This window comes from Phocoena sinus, chromosome 2 (genome assembly GCF_008692025.1).
Source record: "Phocoena sinus isolate mPhoSin1 chromosome 2, mPhoSin1.pri, whole genome shotgun sequence".
Taxonomy (NCBI): domain Eukaryota; kingdom Metazoa; phylum Chordata; class Mammalia; order Artiodactyla; family Phocoenidae; genus Phocoena; species Phocoena sinus.
In genome coordinates, this window is record NC_045764.1 from 23,947,910 (window position 1) to 23,967,046 (window position 19,137).

The 19,137-nt window shown below is 44.3% G+C and overlaps 1 protein-coding gene across 2 annotated transcripts in view; it reads right to left on the reverse strand.

The window, feature by feature from the left end:
* The window catches only part of ITIH2 (inter-alpha-trypsin inhibitor heavy chain 2), a 38,471-nt gene extending 20,145 nt beyond the window's left edge, over positions 1-18,326 (reverse strand). Inside the window, exons 1-9 of one of the 2 annotated variants that reach the window (XM_032624810.1) lie at positions 18,133-18,326; positions 15,376-15,450; positions 12,464-12,496; positions 10,738-10,907; positions 7,514-7,618; positions 4,835-4,997; positions 3,116-3,223; positions 2,164-2,292; positions 685-801 (exon numbers count right to left, since the gene is read on the reverse strand). In XM_032624810.1, the coding sequence (XP_032480701.1) occupies positions 685-801; positions 2,164-2,292; positions 3,116-3,223; positions 4,835-4,997; positions 7,514-7,618; positions 10,738-10,907; positions 12,464-12,496; positions 15,376-15,450; positions 18,133-18,216 (984 nt within the window). In that variant the 5' untranslated portion in view covers positions 18,217-18,326. The remainder of the gene's footprint in view (positions 1-684; positions 802-2,163; positions 2,293-3,115; positions 3,224-4,834; positions 4,998-7,513; positions 7,619-10,737; positions 10,908-12,463; positions 12,497-15,375; positions 15,451-18,132) is intronic. The other variant, XM_032624811.1, reaches the window with a different exon arrangement.
* Positions 18,327-19,137: the final 811 nt, after the last annotated feature.

The window sequence follows — 19,137 nt, forward strand, 5'->3', positions numbered from 1 at the left end:
TAAACATCCTACAACGTATAGCGTGGTCCCCACAACAAAGGATCAGCCAGCCCAAACTGTCAAAAACACCACTGTTGAGACCTGGGTACCAGGGTAGAAGCACAGTGGGCAGGGCCATGTCTTTTCTGTCTTTTGGATCCTAGAACAGTAGTGAACACTTGGGTGGTCAGAATGGTTGTTGAATGAATGAATGGTTAGTTGGTGGTTCAAATTGGCTGAATGGATAGATTGATGAATAAAATAAGACATTTCCTTGTTTGTTTAGAATTGCATCTATACCATTAACACTGAATAAGCCTATGTTGAACTCTGAACTGGAAGATGTGAGACAGGATGGCCACCCTCAAGGAATTACAGCATAATTAGAAAATAAATGCATACAGTGGTGTCAAAGTTATTCATGAACAATGGCAAGGTATTAAAGTGTTATATGCAGAAGAACCAAAAGAATATGACGCAGAAGAGTGAGCAGAGTGAGAAGAGGTTATACTGACACGAAAGTTTTCAAAAAGGTGAGTTTTGAATAAATTTCTGCTGTTCAGAAGCCACCCAGTCTGTGTGACTTTGTCAACAGCCTGAGCTGAGACAAGCCCTGTGGGAAGGGGACTTGAACAATTGCATCATCAGGAGAGGACCAGAAAAGGTAGGGAGCCCCAGGTACCACTGCCCACCAGGGGTACTTACCTGTTTCATTTTTATTCCCCACATTGAGCCACTAACGTCGATGACAAAGAGGATGTTTTTGGGAATTGGGTCCATGTTCTCAGGAGCAAAGAAATGGACAAAATATCCATTAAATACCTGGGAAACCAGAACACATTTGTGAGCCAAACCATTAGCAATGTTTGGAATGTAGGAAGACAAGGGTCTGAGGACTGAGAGAGGAGAGGGGTGCTCACAGGGGACAGGAGAGAACAGAGGCTTGGTGTCCCCCTGCTTCTCCTTTCTCCTTCCTGCTCCCACTCTGTCCTTCCCTGCGAAGGTCTGAGCCTTCTCAGCAGTTCACCTCCTAGGCTATTTCCCTCCACTCCTTCCACCCCACCCAGTCTTCATCGAGAGCCTCCGTCCCAGGCACCCTGCTCACCGACAGTGAATCAGGAAGAGTCCCTGCTCTCCTGAGGCTCGCGGGCGATGAAGGACCCAGACAAATAAAGAGGCAATTTGCAGCACAGGTTGTTAAGTCCGTGATCAGGAAAAATAAAAGGCTCCAAGAACACCCCCAGTGGCGGTGCATCTAAGTCAGGCAAGGGCGTCTTCCCCAGGGAAAGGGCATCTACGCTGGACTTGAACGTGGGTTCATGAGTTTGCAGTTAGGCTGCCAGCGTCGGGGTTGGACTGAGCTGGGGGGTGGGGGCCAGGCCGGGGAAGAGACTTCCAGACAGTGCGGCCCTCGGCACACTTAGGGCTCCATAAGTGGTTCAGCACGATGAATTCAAGGAGTTAGGGCAGAGAACCCACCGGGCAGACCATGAAGGACCTTGATGTGCACCCTGGGGAGTCTGGGTTGTTCTAGAAGTTAATGGGAGGGGCTGGATTCCTGATTCCCCCCCCCACCCCATCTTCTCTTGTAGGTGCTAAAGACTGGCTCACCTCATTCTCTTTCCACTGCCCTTTGGTTGCTTCCCCCAGGACATTACAGTGTCCAGCTGTCAGGTGTGTAGCTGTGGACACTTCCCGACACACCCCCCATCCCTGGAGAGAAGCACAGGCTCTTGGCTACTAAGGCCTCATTACTTTAGCACAGGGAAATATGCACACACATCTAAGACGTGACAAAAGAGGAAAGGGAAATGCTCAAGAAATCTCACAGGGAACATAATCTCTGTGCTTTCTTTGATCATCTCATTGCAAAGGGCCTTGGAAGGTTATCGAAAATTCCCATTTTGTGACTTCCTATGGTTCTTCATTCGAGGCCTAGACGTACCTTCCTGGGACAAAGGCATGAGGCCCAATGACCTTTATTCAGTTATCTTGACATAAAATGCTCGGCGACACTTAGAGAAATATGCTTTTAGTCCCTTGTCTGCAGCCTTGACACTCGTCTGGGAACTACCCAGAGGCCAAAGAGGTTTATTCGTGGGCGGGGGGAAGGGGGCGTTATTCAACAAAAACCAGTTCTTTGGCTTTGGCGGGGCCACTCTCCCAGAGTCTGTTTTCACCCACCTGAAGCTCACCGACTTTCTCCTCTCTGTTCACATCATACATCACCACGAGCTCACCGTCTACCGCAGTCTCAGAGCAGTTGGAACATTTTCTTTGTTGTGCTACCGTGGGCTTGAAGGTGATGTGTGCCTGGAAAGAACAGTAGTGTCACAGCCTGGTCTCGCCCCCCCCACCTCCAGGTGAGGAGTTGACAGCTGCACCTTCTCGTGCACACAGGTGGAGGTCCAGGGCCATTCTGCATCCGGGCAGCATCGGTGGTCCCATTGTTGATGCAAGGGATGGTGCCACAGCATGTGAGGGGGGCGTCTAACAGCCTGCGGTGCTGCTGGCCTGGTTTCAGTCCTTTATAAGAGATTCAAAGAATTCCTCCCTTTCCCCCCATGGAAGAAACAGCTACCAGCTCTAGAAAGAGCTGGTGAAAGGTTCTTACAGGACTTCGATCCCTCCAAAGGTGGTTACTATTGGCCATTAAGGCAGAGAGAATTAGGCTGAGTATTTCTTGCTGTGATTAATGAAAATCCACTGTGTATTATGTGAAAACTGTCTTTTTTTGGCTGCACCACGCAGCATGCAGGATCTTAGTTCCCCAACCAGGGATCAAACCCGCACCCCTGCAGTGGAAGCGCAGAGTCTTAACTACTGGACCAGTGGTTTTCAAGTCCCTGTGAAAACTGTCTTTTAGCTACTGCTAAAGTGAAATTACCTGGGGGAAATGGGACAGGACCTCCAAAAGGAACAGACTCTGGTCAAAATGCAATGAAACAATCCGTAATATTATTCTGTATATCCTGTGGGAGACCCTAGACTTTGCTCAGGAGTCACTGTTCCTTCATATAGTTCCCTCAGCTCAGCACCTGGGCTTTTCTATCCCCCAGAGCAGAGGAGGAGAGCAGAACCCAGGAGCAAAGTCTAAGTGGCCACTTAGACTCTGTAACATCAATGCTTGTGGTACCTTCTGGTGTCCTTTAGATACGACGGGAACTCCATCAAAATGCCCATCAAACGTGTCCGGAACATGAAGAGATCTCATTCCCTGAGGTTCAATAATCCACACATCTACCTAGAGGTGGGAAAGAAATTACTCAAAGCATTAAAATATTTCAAGATTGAGCAAGAAGTACACTTACTAAGTCCTCTGCTGTTCTTCTCATCTTCAGGATTTCCCAAAGATGACCCAGCATGGCTCCAGCATCACTTCTGCAAGTTCTTTAAATTCTGTGTGACACAATGCATCTCACCATGTAGGCTGAAGACCTTTTGGGCAACCTAGTATTCCCCTTCTATTGCTTCATTTCTCTGGAATTTAATTCCCCTCATCTACTCTATTCCATTCCATTCTTATTTATTTATTTGGCTGCACCAGGTCTTAGTTGCAGCATGCGGGATCTTTTAGTTGTGGCATGTGGGATCTAGTTTCCTGACCAGGGATCGAACCTGGGCCCCCTGCATTGGGAGCACAGAGTCTTAACCATTGGACCACCAGGGAAATCCCCATTCTATTCTTATTTAGAAATAAGAATGGAATGAGAATGTTACCATGATCCATTCATTCATTCCCTTGAATCTTCTACATCAATGGGCAAATTACAACCTGTCTGCTTCACCTTCCTATGTGTCAAATGGAGAGCAGGTCGAACTGTGCACTTCCCTGGGTTTCTTCCAGTTCTGCTCTGCCTCTTACACAAGTGGTCATGTGATGTCAATAAGATTCGAACCAAGAAAAGAGCAGCTCAGTTCTCATGGCAAGAGGTGAAGATTACAGCAGAGGTGAGTTCAAATTGGTAGCCAATGCCCTGCCGCAGGCACTGCTCTCGAGGTGAAGGGAGTTGGAGTGCAATGCGGGGAACGTGGAGCAGATGAAGACGACTACCTCAGCCTCCACTGAGCTGCTATCATTTGCCACCTACTTCCATAAGCTCATCTCACTTGTAACCAAGGAGTCTAAGAACGTTGTAGTACCCTTTTCACAGGTGAGAAAATTGAGGCTCAGGATAGCTTGTCCCATGTGGAAGGTCAGTGTAGTGGGTTAAATGGAGCTCCCCCCCAAGACATGTCTACATCAAATCCCTGAAAGCTGTGACTACTATCTGATTTGGAAAAGGGGTCTTTGCAGATGCAATAAAGGATCTTGAGATGAGATCATCCTGTACTACCCAATGGGCCCTAAAGCCAACGACAAGTGTTCTTACGAGAGCAAGGCAGAGGGAGACTCGAGACACTCAGAAGACACTCAGAACAGGTCACACCCTGGTGACGTGACCAGGGGGGCAGAGATTAGAGTGATGTGGCCACAAGTCAAGGAATGCCAGCAGCTTCCAGATACCAGGAGAAGCAAGAATAGACTCTCCCTGGCAGCCTTTAGGCACGTAGCCCTGCCAACAAGTTGATTTCAGACTTCCATCCTCCAGAACTGTGTGAGAAGACATTTCTGTTGTTCTCAGCCACCCAGCGTGTGGTCATTTGTTCCAACAGGCCACAGGAAACTGACACAGCTAATAAGGAGATGAGCTGGCATTGAAATCTGCAAAGAAGTGGCCTGGTTGACTCCAAACCCAGAATCCTTTCTGCACGCCACCCTGACCTGCAGTGTCGAGTGGCATGGAACACCACAAAGAGTGGGGACAGGCAGAAAGCACAGATGAGGGACAGAGCCGTAGAGGGATGGGCTCACCTCCAGGTGCTTGGCCAGTCGTCCTGGCTGCAGGTGGAGCCTGTGCTCGTAGGACCCCAGCTTCCTCCACTTCACTTCCTGGTAATGAAGTTCAAACTGCACCTTGGCTCCGGGGGCGATGTTCACTTCGGTTTTGAAGTTCTCCATATCGAGGGCTCTGCTCCTACAGGTGCGAGCCCCCCACGTGAGTCATCACAGGCAGAACCTACGCAGAGGGCAGTCGGGCTTCCCTGGGCTAGCAACCTGCTCACTGTTCAGAAGAATGAATGGTAGGTACAGTAGAGGTAACTGCAACTTCTAGATAAATTTCATTCCACCAGCCTGGAATTTTCTTCTCCTCTCCTACCTGATCTTTTTCTTCCAGAGCTTCTTACAGATTTGAGTGTCATCTGCAAAGAGCTACTAGTTATTGATCACCTATTATGTGCCAGGAACTGGAAACACATATCATTGCTATTATAGCAGCTCGGCAAGCTGGATCCCAATACCCTCAGTTATCAAATGATGACAGATGAGGCTCACAAAGGGTAAGTAATCGCTCCAGACCACATGGTGAGTCAGTTGTACGGTAGGAACTCAAACCCAAGTTTAGATGATTCCAAAGACAGCATGCCTTTCCTCTACTGCTTTTGAGACTCATTCTAGAGATTCTTTATATTTTGAAAGTCTTCAGAAAGAAGACATCTATTATTTCAACAAATTGAATGTGTATTTCCAGCACTGATGCCTTATTTAGTCCCATACACACCAAGTCCAACGTGATCATTAATCTTGAGGTGTTTATGGTTTTAAAGAGAAAACATTGTCAAATGAGGGAGATTTGAGCATTAGGAGAAACAGTGGGTGATTAAAAAACAAATTAAACAGCTAAATAAGCAAGGTGAGACCATGCATAACCGGATCGTTTGGGATCAGGGAAGTACCATGAAGAAGTGAGCTTGGGATACAGGGCAGCTGAAGAAAAAGATGAGCACGGCCGGGTACAGAGCTTAGGAGTAGAGAGTGGGGTGAGAGGCCTGATGTATCTGGGTGGGGGAGGGCAGGCTACAATGCGAGCTCCGTGTTCTCTGCTGTATCCGCAGTACCTGGAGGAGTTTCTGCTGCAAATAAATATTTGTGGAATGAAGAAATAATAAATGGATGGATGATGTGGTCAAAGTGATGGGTAAAGACGGCAGAATGATACTTAAAGCACTTATTAACCTGGAGGCATGCTGGAGATGTTCCCTGGCTTGGAATTTCTCCTGTCCCTTCTCCTGGCTGAATTCTATTAATCTCTTTGGGCTCAGCTCAAACATCGAGTCTTCTGTGATGATCTGGACCCCCGGACAGAACTGTTCACTTGGTACTTGGAACTCCCATAGGGTTTTGTACCATCTCTACATTAGCACATTATACCATTATATATTACCCCATTATATATTATATATATTACACTTACCTATATACTATATATATATATATATACTGTAGGCACCTATATGGTATATATGTTATAGTCACCTATATATTATATATATTACAGTCACCTGTTATATATATTACAGTCATCTGTTATATATATTATAGTCACCTATAGGTTATATATATTATAGTCACCTGTATGTTATATGTATTACAGTCACCTAAATATTATACATATTACAGTCACCTATATGATATATATATTATAGTCACCTATATGCTATATATGTTATGGTCATCTATATGTTATAGTCACCTATACACTGTCCGTTCCGTGGCCATCGCCTCCACTGGCCTGACGGTGTTTGTTGCAGTGTTGCTGTCACCTTTGACAGAGCTGGGTACAGTGTTAACGTTCAGTGCATTTTTCTGAATGAATGAACACATGAATGAAATGAAAAGAACTTCAGCTAAGGGGAAATTTGGGCGTCTGGACGAGGAGAATGAGATGAAGAAAAGAAGATGGCAGGATCTGAGGGCAGCTTAGATACGGAGTGTGGGGATAAGTGAACATTCCTCTGACATTTCTGGTGGAAGAGGCTGCCTCTCTGAGGGTGGCGTGGCATTTCCAGTGTCTTATTTAAAGACCATAAGGGGAAAAAAATAAACAGAATCTAAACTAAGTAACTGTGCTGAAAAAGGTGCCACCCCATAAAAATAGGCCAAGAAGATCATTAAGACAAATTCCAAACCTTTCTTTCTGTGTCATGTGGTGCTGTAACAAGATCACCAATATTTCTTTTTTTCTTTTTTTTTTTTTTTTGGTACGCGGGCCTCTCACTGTTGTGGCCTCTCCCGTTGCGGAGCACAGGCTCCGGACGCGCAGGCTCAGTGGCCGTGGCTCACAGGCCCAGCCGCTCCACGGCATGTGGGATCCTCCCGGACCGGGGCACGAACCCGCGTCCCCTGCATCGGCAGGCGGACTCTCAACCACTGCGCCACCAGGGAAGCCCCAATCACCAATATTTCTGTAGTTCCTCTCTGTACTCTGCTGGGAATCAGTGTTTAGTGACAGGACAGCCATCTACATGCAAGGCAAGCTATGTAAGGCTAACACGTGTGAGATCATCCAAAACTCATGTGTTGCAGGAGGCCTTAGGGAAACAGGAACGGAGATACCTAACTCTGTCGCCTGAGGATGAGGTTCTGTGCCTTCTTGGAGGCTTGTTTTGGGGTTGAGTGGGGGCAGCAGTGGATGAGGACCCCCCCGCTTACCTCACCAATCCAGCCATTTTGCCTTTTGCTCTGGCCTGCGAGTAGAGGGCTCGGCCCACCGTTTTCTCCTTAACAGAACTAGTAAATGTCGTGCCATCCACAGTCCTAAAAAATGACAGAGGGCCTACAGTTGGTCCAAATAGTAGTCTTAGCACAACAAACAAACAACAAGCCAACAGCCCAACCAGGTGGACTTAATGAATTATTTAATTATCATTTTGAACCTGCAGGAAACACGGAGACGTTTGCATATTTCACAGGAGTTCCTTTATCTGATAGTGTGATTAAGAGAGGTGAGGTGGGCTCCCATCCTAAAAACTTCCTCTCGCATATTGTAGTGTTTAAGATGTTTCTTCCTAACGTTTATAGCAGCACTATTTACAAAGGCCAACACATGGAAGCAACCTAAGTGTCCATCGACAGAGGAATGGATCAACAAGATGCGGTACATATATACAATGGAATACTACTCAGCATAAAGAAGAATAAAATAATGCCATTTGCAGCAACATGGGTGGACCTAGAGATGATCATACTAAGTGAAGGAAGTTGGACAGAGAAAGACAGATATCATATGATATCGCTCATATGTGGAATCTAAAGAAAATGATACAAATGAACTTATTTACAAAACAGAAAGAAACTCACCGACTTAAAGAACAAACCGATGGTTACCAAAGGGGAAACGTGGAAGGGGGAGAGGTAAATTAGGAGACTGGGATTATCACATACACACTACTGCATATAATTAGATAACCAACAAGGACCTACTGTATAGCACAGGGAACTCTACTCAATATTCTGTGATAACATAAATGGGAAAAGAATTTGAAAAAGAATAGATGCATGTATATGTGCAGCTGAATCGCTTAGCCGTACACCTGAAATTAACGCAACGTTGTAAACCAACTATACTCCAATATAAATTTTTTTAAAAATGTTTCTTCATTTTCCAGTTTCACCCTTCAGATTAAGGGTTTTTCTCTCGTGCATCCCTTTGGAATGACAAATGTGCCTAGGATTGGTGACTGATAAGTCACTAGTTATCTGGCTGACTTTTGGTTTATAAGATCATTCTCCTGTGTGTTAAGGATCTGGGGTGGCCTGGAGGCATTACGGTCTCCTGTGAGGGTGGAAAAGAGCAAAGAAAGATGAAGAAAGGTGCTTGTCAATCTCTTTGCACAGTTTGTGTTTATCTCTCCAACATCTCTCTCGGGGACCTCTGTGTGCTCATGTCACCTCTGTCTCTTAGCTGGCCGTCACCTAATCCGTCCCAATAATGGTTAGCTGGAGCAGTCGAATGACAGAATTTTAGAAGCAAAATGGAACATCTGGCCTTCAAGTGGGCAGCATCTCTCCCCAGCATCTCTCTCCAAGTGCATGGAGAAATTTTTGGCTGTTCTGATGACTGAGAAGGGCTACTGGCATTATGGGACGACCCCAAGAGTGCTAGACATTCTGCAACGTGAGGTGGAGTTTCCTGTCCCAAATGCCAACAGCATGCTTGTTGAGCACGCTTGGTTCACCTCTGTGGGTGAGAGAAATCAGAGCCAAGGAGTCAAGCGACCTGCTTGAGGTCACACACTTGCTCAGGGGCAGAGCTAGAACTGGACCCCGAGTGCCCAGGTCGGCACTATTTCCATCAAGTCATGCTAAGGTTCGAAGACCAAAAAGTCTTTATGACAAAAGGAAATAATCTCTAATGGTGGAATATTTGGAACCTTGATAAATAGGCAGGAGAAGTTTTTTGACTGGAGATGGAGGTCTGTGTGGTTCATATTAAATTGTGGTGATGTAAGGAGCTATCTTCTCTGATTTATACATTCAGCCGGGAGTACAGAGAGATCAAAATAAACATATATTTCACAATTCTGTCTTTCATCACCTCAAATCTTCTAAGGAATGAGATGGGGACGAAGGGAAAGAATGAAGGAAAACAGAAAGATGAGACACCTGGAATATCTAGTCATATAGTTTAAAAGTAAGAATTTATTAAACTAGTTTTAATATAATTTTTTAGACAGTGTCATATAATACCACTACATAAAAGCTTTTCCTTCTACATTTGCTTTTTAGAAAAGGCTGACTAAAAAAATTTTTCTTTGGAAATAAATTTCTCAGACAATTTGAAGGATTCAAAATCCATGAATTCCAATTCCAGTAAGTCCAATTCCCAGTTACAAATTGCCTTTTGTTCCCCTCACCTTTGTTTTGTTTAGAAAATATAATTAAAATGGCTCTGCCATTTTTAGAAGCCAAAGTGCTTGGTATTTGAACCTTTTATTTTATTTATTCCTCTATTGGCAGAACAGGGAAAGTTTACCCTTGATGAATGAAGCCTCAGGGTGGGAACAAAATAACTGGCCTTCACTATTTGGGTGGTTTAAAATTTTTTGATTACGGAAATCTTTAAGTATACAAAAAAACAGAATAATGTAAGACACCTCCATGAAACCATCACTGAGTTACACCATTATCAATACTCAGCCAACCTCCATTGTCTATACCCCCTCCTTCCACCTCATTTATTCTGAAGCCAATCTCAGATAGCTGACCATCTCATCCTTGAACATTTCAGTATGCATTTTGTAGGGAATTTTTTTAAAGTTCTTTTGTGAATAGAACTAGAGTCATTGAGTAGGAAATGGAACGGATTTCAATTAAGTGGCAGAAATAATTCTAAGCGCTGCCAACCACTGAGTGAATTGCCTTGGAAAGTAGTGAGTTCATCATTAAGGAGATATTCAAGTCAAGCCTGGATAATTCTCACTAGTCAGCGGCTACACAGAGGAATTCAAGCACTGGACACGTGACTGGATTTAATCAGCGGTTCTCCACTTTTTTTTTCCCCGTAAAGAAACATGTGATAGATGATGCTGACCTGCAACCTCCTACACACTCATATACGGTTTCCTGTAACCCAGGGCAACTCCATATATTTTTCTCTCCCCAAGTAAGTGGGAGGTTGTTACCACAGAGATAGGCTTAAGGATGCTTTAATTTATTAGAAAAGAAAAGCAAGTGCTTCACAAATTCTGTTACTCTGAACAGAAGCAAAATACTGGGACCCAGCCCAAGATGACTCTTGATGTCCAGGGGGTCCACAGCTCTGAAAGCGAGAACCACTGGAATAGGTGGCCATTAAGGTCCATCCTAACTGTGACGGGGTTCGATTCTGCGAGCAGAGCATATCCAGTGTCTGGTTCTGCACAAGAGTCACTCACATGGAGAAGTTGGAGATGAAGGCTCCTCTGGGAATCTGCACATCGAACACGACATCCTGAGGCTGTGGGGAGTGGTTCACCACTTTGGCCTGGATGACAGTGTTGGCCATTCGGGAAGTGATAGTAGACCGGACTTTGTAGCTATAAAGAGTCACTTGATCAACATCTTCCTGTAATTGGCAAGAAAATACAACTGCACTCAGAGAAAAATGACACAGAACTTCACTACGTATTCAATGCTAACATTGGTCCACTGGATTACAAACAATTCTAAGACACCGGTAAGCATACAACTCAGGTATTACTAAGCATTCTCCTAACTTCTTGGAATACCCCTCAGGCAGAAGCCTGAGATATCTTCTTTTTTTTTTTTTTTTGTCATTAGTAAACTTTAACGTGCCCTTTTCAGAACCAAACAGATCAAAGATTAAAAAAAGCAAAGTCATAAATTAAATAGCAATAAAAATAAAAAAGTCAGAGGAAATATGAAATTAAAATAAATACAATTTAATAACAAAAGGTCTGAGATATCTTGAGATGCCTTTCAAGCGCTATGAGGCTATTAAAAATGATTTTAAAGGTTAGAATACGAGGAGAAAATGGTTGTGGGGAAGCAAGTTTGGATTACGAAAGTGCAGGAAATAACTTCGAATGCAGGGCCAGAGGGAAGGAAGGATGCAGGACTGCAGCGTTGGAAGGGGACCTGGGCACTACCAGGGGTACGGTGGGGTGGAAGACACATGTGGTCCCCAAAGCCCCACACTGCCACCTACCTTCTTCAACCTGATCTATTGTAATTTCACCTTCTTGCAGTCCTCTTGTCCTTTCCCAAATTAAAACAAAATATGAGAATGCTGATGGATGTGAGCAAAGAACAGAATACCTTGCAGAGGGCATTTTGATGCAGTTACTGGTCCAGTACTCGGGACCCCTAATCCCAATCCTTCTCTACTGACTTAAGGCAGTTCCAGTATCCGTATGCTCAAAGACAAAGTACTGCAAACGCACATCTTTTAGGAGGTGACTCTAAACAGTCAGGATTATGGCAGTGATGTGACTGACTAGGTTTTGCTTTTTTCTCCGAAAGCTTTTGCTTATTTCAATACTAGGTGTCATATCCCTAAACTTTGTCATCCAAGATTAAACCTTTCAACACATTAACATCCAGCCCACCTCAAGCTGAGATAAAACCCAGGCTACGTTGTTTGTCCTTCTTCCCCCTTAACCCAGAGCTTCTCACAGTTGCTATCAGTTCAGAGCAGGAAGCCCAGGGAACCCCTTCCTCTTGATGTTTTCTTGCCACAGGAAGCTCTACTCCGAACATCTCAGGGAATCGGGCCATTTCATGTTTGAGAGTGCTTTTTCCACACTCACGGCTTTCCCTCCAAAGCTGTTAGGTGTCCTATTTTAAATCAAAACTGTTCTGTTGGAATAAATACACAGTTTTTATTCCAAAAACACCTACAATGTTGTCAAAACTTGCGAAAGTAAAGAGAAGGGACATTTTCACTCCTGGGGACAGCTCTCCCGGCTGCATACAAACTGCACCCTTTCATGCTGAATTTTAGACACACTTCCAAACAGAACTGGGGAAGGGGGTATTTCGAAAGTCAGGTAAACATTCTCAGTGATGAAGACAAAGGAGGCACCCGTATTGATTTCTCGATAATAGGTAACAGAAAAGTCATTCAGACATCAATTTTTAACAAAATCAAAGTAAACTTACCATCATTTCTCCAGATTCTCCAGAAACACTCCTCTGTGAAAGGAAGTTGGATAATCATTCTTCAGAAGCGTGTTGCTTACTACCTTGAGGGCAAAAACTGTTTCCTCAAAAGATATTTTTTCCTTCAGTGCTGAGCTATAACTCATTCACTGGAACCAAGACATAATTATCAAATATTCTTGAATGCTATTTTCCCACTGGTGTGTTTCTGTGAACAAATGTCTCAGTCACTGTTTGGTTGCATGCCCACCATCCTTTGATACAATGCTAAAACCTATGTTTTCGAATGAAAATGTTCAACCAAACTTAAGCTGAGTAGCACAGATCACCTTTACCCTATTTGTCTGATTGTTTTCTCAGCAGCAGAGCCTTTCTTCAAAGCCAGGCAGTTGGAAGGCATGTCTGTCTCTTCCACTAGATGAAGCTACATGGGAGCAGAGACTTGGATGCGTTTCCTCCTTGGTGTAGCCCCTGAGTCAAGCACGGTGGAAAATTCTGTACTCAACCGCTATGTTAGAGAATTACAGTAAGTCCCCTACATACGAACCGTCAAGTTGCGAACTTTTGAAGATGCGAACGTGCATTCCATCAACGTCAGGCGTGAGTGAAATTGCAGCTTGCCCTCTGTCTCCTACTTCTGACGGTCCTTCAGCTCTACCATCTCCCACCTCCTCTCCCTCCTCCAGGCGATAACTCTCCTTGCCTGTTCACTCGATGCCATCCCCTTTACGCCAGCTGTTGTACTGTACTAGTGTACTTTTCCAGGTACTGTACTGTATGATTAAACATGTTTTCTTGGGACTTCCTGGTGGCGCAGTGGTTGGGAGTCCGCCTGCCAGTGCAGGGGACATGGGTTCAAGCCCTGGTCTGGGAGGATCCCACGTGCCGTGGATCAACTAAGCCCATGTGCCACAACTACGGAGCCTGTGCTCTAGAGCCCACGAGCCACAACTACTGGGCCCATGTGCCACAACTACTGAAGGCCGCGCACCTAGAGCCCGTGCTCCACAAGAGAAGTCACGGCAATGGGAAGCCTACGCACCACAACGAAGACCCAACACAGCCAAAAATAATAAATTAATTTAAAAAATTAAACTTAAAAAAATTATTTAAAAAGTTTTATTTTTTGTGTTTGTTTTTTATGCATTATTTGTGTGAGAAGTATTATAAACCTATTACCGTAGGTTTATAGCCGATTGTGTTAGTTGGGTACCTAGGCTAACTTTGTCACGCTTACGAACGAACTTGCTGAACGTGCTCTCGGAACGGAACTCACTCATATGTAAGGGACTTACTGTATCCACATGAATGACTGTCCTGTGGGCATGGAAAACTGACTGGCTTTAGAGTGATGGGTGAACCTTTAATGTCAGATGGATTTTAAAGTAATAATTAAGGTGTGGGACATTAGCTTTGCTTGCTTGATTTGGGGTGAGTTGAAATTTTAGGGGGTATTATGTGACATAGCGAGGCCAACGACTGCCTTCTTCTAGACTGTTTTTAATTGGAGCATAGTTTATTTATTTATTTTTGGCTGCACTGGGTCTTCGTTGCTGCACACAGCCTTTTCATTGTGGTGGCTTCTCTTGTTGCGGAGCACTGGCTCTAGGCGCGCGGGCTTCAGTAGTTGTGGCTTGCTGGTTTCAGTAGTTGTGGCTCACGGGCTCTAGAGCTCAGGTTCAGCAGCTCTGGCGCACGGGCTTAGCCGCTCCGCGGTATGTGGGATCTTCTGGGACCAGAGCTCGAACCTGTGTCCCCTGCATTGGCAGGCGGATTCTTAACCACTGTGCCACCAGGGAAGCAGTGTTAGTTTAGTGTTAGTTTCAGGTGTACAGCAAAGTGATTAGGTTATACCTACATATATAACTATTCTTTTTCAGATACTTTTCCCTTATAGTTTATTACAAAATACTGAGTATAGTTCTCTGTGCCATACAGTAAGTCCTTGTTGGTTATCTATTTAATTTTATTTATTTTTTGGCCGTGCTATGCGGCTTGCAGGATCTTAGTTCCCCAACCAGGGATCGAACCTGTGCCCCCTGCAGTGGAAGCGCAGTCCTAACCACCGGACCACCAGGGATGTCCTGGTTATCTGTTTTATATATAGTAGTGTGTATCTGTTAATCAACTTCCTAATTTATCCCTCTCCCCCTTTCCCCTTTGGTAATCTTAAGTTTGTTTTCTATGTCTGTGGGTCTTTTGGACTTCTTGAATGCAATTCCTAACGATGATGTTTTCCCTTTTAGATGAAGACACTGGCGTGAGGACTTGCCTATTGGGTTTTAATATTATCGGTCTACAAAAAGCCTGGACTTGCAGCAGGTCAAAAATTCATACCCGCACCAAAGATGTCATAGGTCAGCTTACACAAATACCTCCTTTTTTAGCACCTGGGCTCTACATGGGAGAAGCCAAACCCTTCTTGGCCCCCTGGAGAACTCACCCCATGAGTTAGAGCATTTTGTCTGTGCTGTTGCTGGCATCCGGGAGGAGACCGCCAGCATGGTCAGGTCCCCTGTGCTCTCTGAGCAACTCCCCGAGACAGTAGGGACCGTGACTAAGTAGGAGAGCATGGATGGCCCCAATAGGAAGTGTCCTATGAGGAAATTCTTCCATACAAAGCAGTAAAACTATCCCATAATCTTAAACTTTGAAGAAAACACATAGCAATGTATTCTCTAAGGGACCAAGGTGACCATTACAGTTTGAAGATGAACAGACAGCCATGTGGAGGCTTCCCTTTATTTCAGCTGGATAGTGTTTCCCCTGGGTGCAAAACCACCAGACTCTTTGCTGATAAAAAAAACATGCTCTTGAGAAAATGTAGCAAAAATCATCTCAACCCTTCACTTATTTCTTCAATCATGATCTCTTTCACTTATTTTCCCTTTTGGAACTGAGGTTTACTGTACCTGGTACCTCCGGTTCTCTGGCACAAACTGAAATTTGCCTGGGGCCAGTTCCACAAGGTCTCCATATTCTGCAAACTTAAAAAAGAATTTAGGATGTTTATTTCTATCAACATAAAACAGGGAGCTGGTGACAGGCATAAGGTACTGTATTCAATATATTATTTTGCCTTGTTTTCTATATCTCTGGGCAATCTCATTTTTTCATACAATGATTTCTTTTTTTAAAATTGAAGTATAGTGGATTTACAATGTTTCAGGTGTACAGCAAAGTGATTCAGCTATAGATATACATATAATCTATTCTTTTTCACTATCTTTTCCCATACAGGTTATTACAGAGTATTGAGTAGAGTTCCCTGCACTATATATACAGTAGGTCCTTGCCATTTATCTATTTTATATAGAGTAGTGTGTATCTGCTAATCCCAAATCCCTAATTTATCCTTCCCCCCTTTTCCCTTTGGAACTGTTAAGTTTGTTTTCTGTGTCTGTTACAATGATTTTTTTTTTTTTCTCTCTCTAGTTGCGGAGAGCAGGGGTTACTCTTCATTGCAGTGTGTGGGCTTCTCATTGTGGTGGCTTCTCTTGTTGCGGAGCACGGGCTCTAGGCATGCAGGCTTCAGTAGTTGTAGTACATGGGCTCACTACTTGCAGCATGTGGGCCCTATAGCACTCGGGCTTCAGTAGTTGTGGCTTGCGGGCTCTAGAGCACAGGCTCAGTAGTTGTGGTGCACGGGTTTAGTTGCTCCGTGGCATGTGGGATCTTCCCGGACCAGGGCTCGAACCTGTGTCCCCTGCACTGGCAGGTGGATTCTTAACCACTGTGCCACCAGGGGAAGTCCCTACAATGATTTCTTTAATATATTTGTTTGCCAGTTACGTCTCAGAGGTGAGTAAATGAGAGTTAGTATCTCCAAATTTGGGGAGGCAGGAGTTCATTTCTGAGTTTGCCTATAGATGATGGGATATCCAAGTAGGGGTTGCAGTAGCCCAATGATCAGGTAGGTGCCTGGCAGAAGTACTGGGTAGATCTTGGGGGCATCAGAGGTGTCTTACTAGGTAAATGTGGACCATTATCCATTGAGTTAGAAATGGCGATGTGAAAGGAATGCCAGTAAGTGACTGAAAAAGCACAAACACATTTGGATATCTTGCCTCCAACTCCTGGCTTCGTCAATGAGATTTCCAACATACTCTGGTAGTTTTTAAAGTGTTAGAAAATATGATAGTTTCTAGGCAGACAGGGTGATTTTTTTTTCTTGCAAATATGCCATCCTGTTCTTTGGCATCTTTGTAGGTAATCCATTCTGTAAGTAGCACAAGCAGCTGCGCCTTCTAGGATATTCCCAGAATACATGCTGCTTTTCTGGCATCAGAATAGCTCTTGGGGCTTCCCTGGTGGCGCAGTGGTTAAGAATCCGCCTGCCAATGCAGGGGACACGGGTTGAAGCCCTGGTCCGGGAAGACCCCACCCACCCCGTGGAGCAACAAAGCCCATGAGCCACAAATACTAAGCCTGTGCTCTAGAGCCCGCGAGCCATAACTACTGAAGCCCACACACTTAGAGCCCGGGCTCTGCAACAAGAGAAGTCACCGCAATGAGAAGCCCGCGCACCGCAACGAAGAGAAGCTCCCGCTCGCCGCAACTAGAGAAAGCCCGCAGGCAGCAGCAACAAAGACCCAACGCAGCCAAAAGTAAACAAATAAATTAAAAAAAAAAAAAAAAAAAAAAAGCTCTTGTATGACTTTCAGTCCAAGACTTTCAATACGTTGGGGATGATCAACGGTTTTAAGTGAAGACCTGGAGCTCCCCAGGAGTAATTCCTACACTCTGCCCGTCCATTTACCCAATCTTCCCCTTTAACAGGAATATTAAGTGTCCTTAATTTGGAAATCATTTTCACTTAGATATGACAAACAGAGTGCTTTGAAAATGACTTTTCTATATACTCTTAAGTAAAAGAGTGATAATGATATTTCATAATAAGAGTTATGAGAGCTAATAATTATTAAGTTCTTCCCCAGGTTTGCACTGTGCTGGGTAGTTTACATATGTCACTTAATTCTTACAACAACCCTTTGGGTTAGATCAATTATTATCCCCAATTTTTTAGATAAGGAGGGGGCAGCTGTACTTCGTAAATGGTACACTATGGGGTCGGGCTGTGAACTTGGTTCTCATGCAAAACCTGTTAATGCTCTAAAGGGTAAATATATGTTCCAGAACTTATGGTTACCCGGGGGGAAGGCATAGTTAGGGAGTTTGGGACTGACATGGACACATGGCTATATTTAAAACAGATAACCAACAGGGTCCTACTGTACAGCACAGGGAACTCTGCTCAATTTTATACAACAACCTAAATGGGAAAAGAATTTGGAAAAGAATAGATACATGTATAATTGAATCACCCTGATGTATGCCTCAAACTATCATAACATTGGTAATCAAATGTACTCCATATAAAATAAAAAGTTAAAAATCCTTATCACAAGGGGAAAAAAACTGTAACTATGTATGGTGAGAGATATTAAAGACATTGTGGTGATCATTTTCCAATATATACAAATATTGAATCAAAAAAAGGGTAAATACAGGTTCCAGTAATTATAATAGTGAACACGTCTACTCAGATTAATTTTTTCATGAATTTCCATTCCACACAGAATGCTGTCCTTGAATAGCAACAGGTAACAGGTTATTTACCAAGCTAACCTTTGGGGCCGACAGCAAGGAAGTCTTCTGGAAGTACTTACTTCTGAAAGTCCGTTAGTGGGGATTTCGAAGCCCTGTGATTCAGAAAGGAGGAAGCAGACGAGAAAGCACACGACCCCCTTCATCGTGCTAGGTTGCTCTGCCCAGCTCTCCAGCGCCGGGTCTGGGAGGAGCCCACTGCTCCCTGAACCACGATCAGAGGGACAGCAGAGCCGTACAGTTGGTTTTCAAAAAGAAAATTGAGAGAAAAGAGAAGAAGAGAGCTCTCAAACTTTGTTCCAAAACAGGACAAATATTTGTTCTGGAGTTCTAACTTAAGCTGGGGATGGGGGGGTGGGTCACACATCCAGAGGTTATTCAAACAGCAGAGCTGGGGGCAGTCCCTGGGCTGCGAGAGTAAGGCAGGGTCGGACAGATGTGCAGTGCTTTTTTTTTTTTCCTTTTGCTGATTTCTGTTCATCTTAAAATCAGAGAGACCTAAGATCAGCGTCATCTTCTTTGAAAGACCAGGTGAGGCACGTAACTGAGAAATCGAGTCAGAGAGGAAAAAGCTAAAGTGAAAAGCTTCTGGAAACAAAATCCTTTAGTTTAAGTGAAAGCAGGAGGAATTTAGGAAAAGTGGGAGAAGAAACCCCACGGTTTTCTGAGCAAAGCACTCACTGGCAGTGTCTCCCCCTCTCCCTTTGAAAACCGAGAACCTATTTCATGAGAGAACTGGGCAAGCAGCAGTGTGGGAGGTTAGGCACCCCTTCAGCAAGGAAGTTTCAGGAACCTCTTTGATTAAGAGAACAGAGTCTGTTCCGGCTGCCCCTGGTCAGTCTCACTCAGGTTAGCGGAAAATCAGTTCTCCCCATCCCAGAACCAGAGACAGCCCAGCCTGGAATCCCTTCCCGCCCATGGTCATGAATCCTAATAACAATGTTGACTAGGATTTATTGAGCCCCTTGTGGTGTCATGCACTTTTACCTACATTAACTTTAACCCCCTGTTCTTATTCAACTATAAAAGAGCCATGTGAGACGTGTACTACATGTATCTTCATTCAC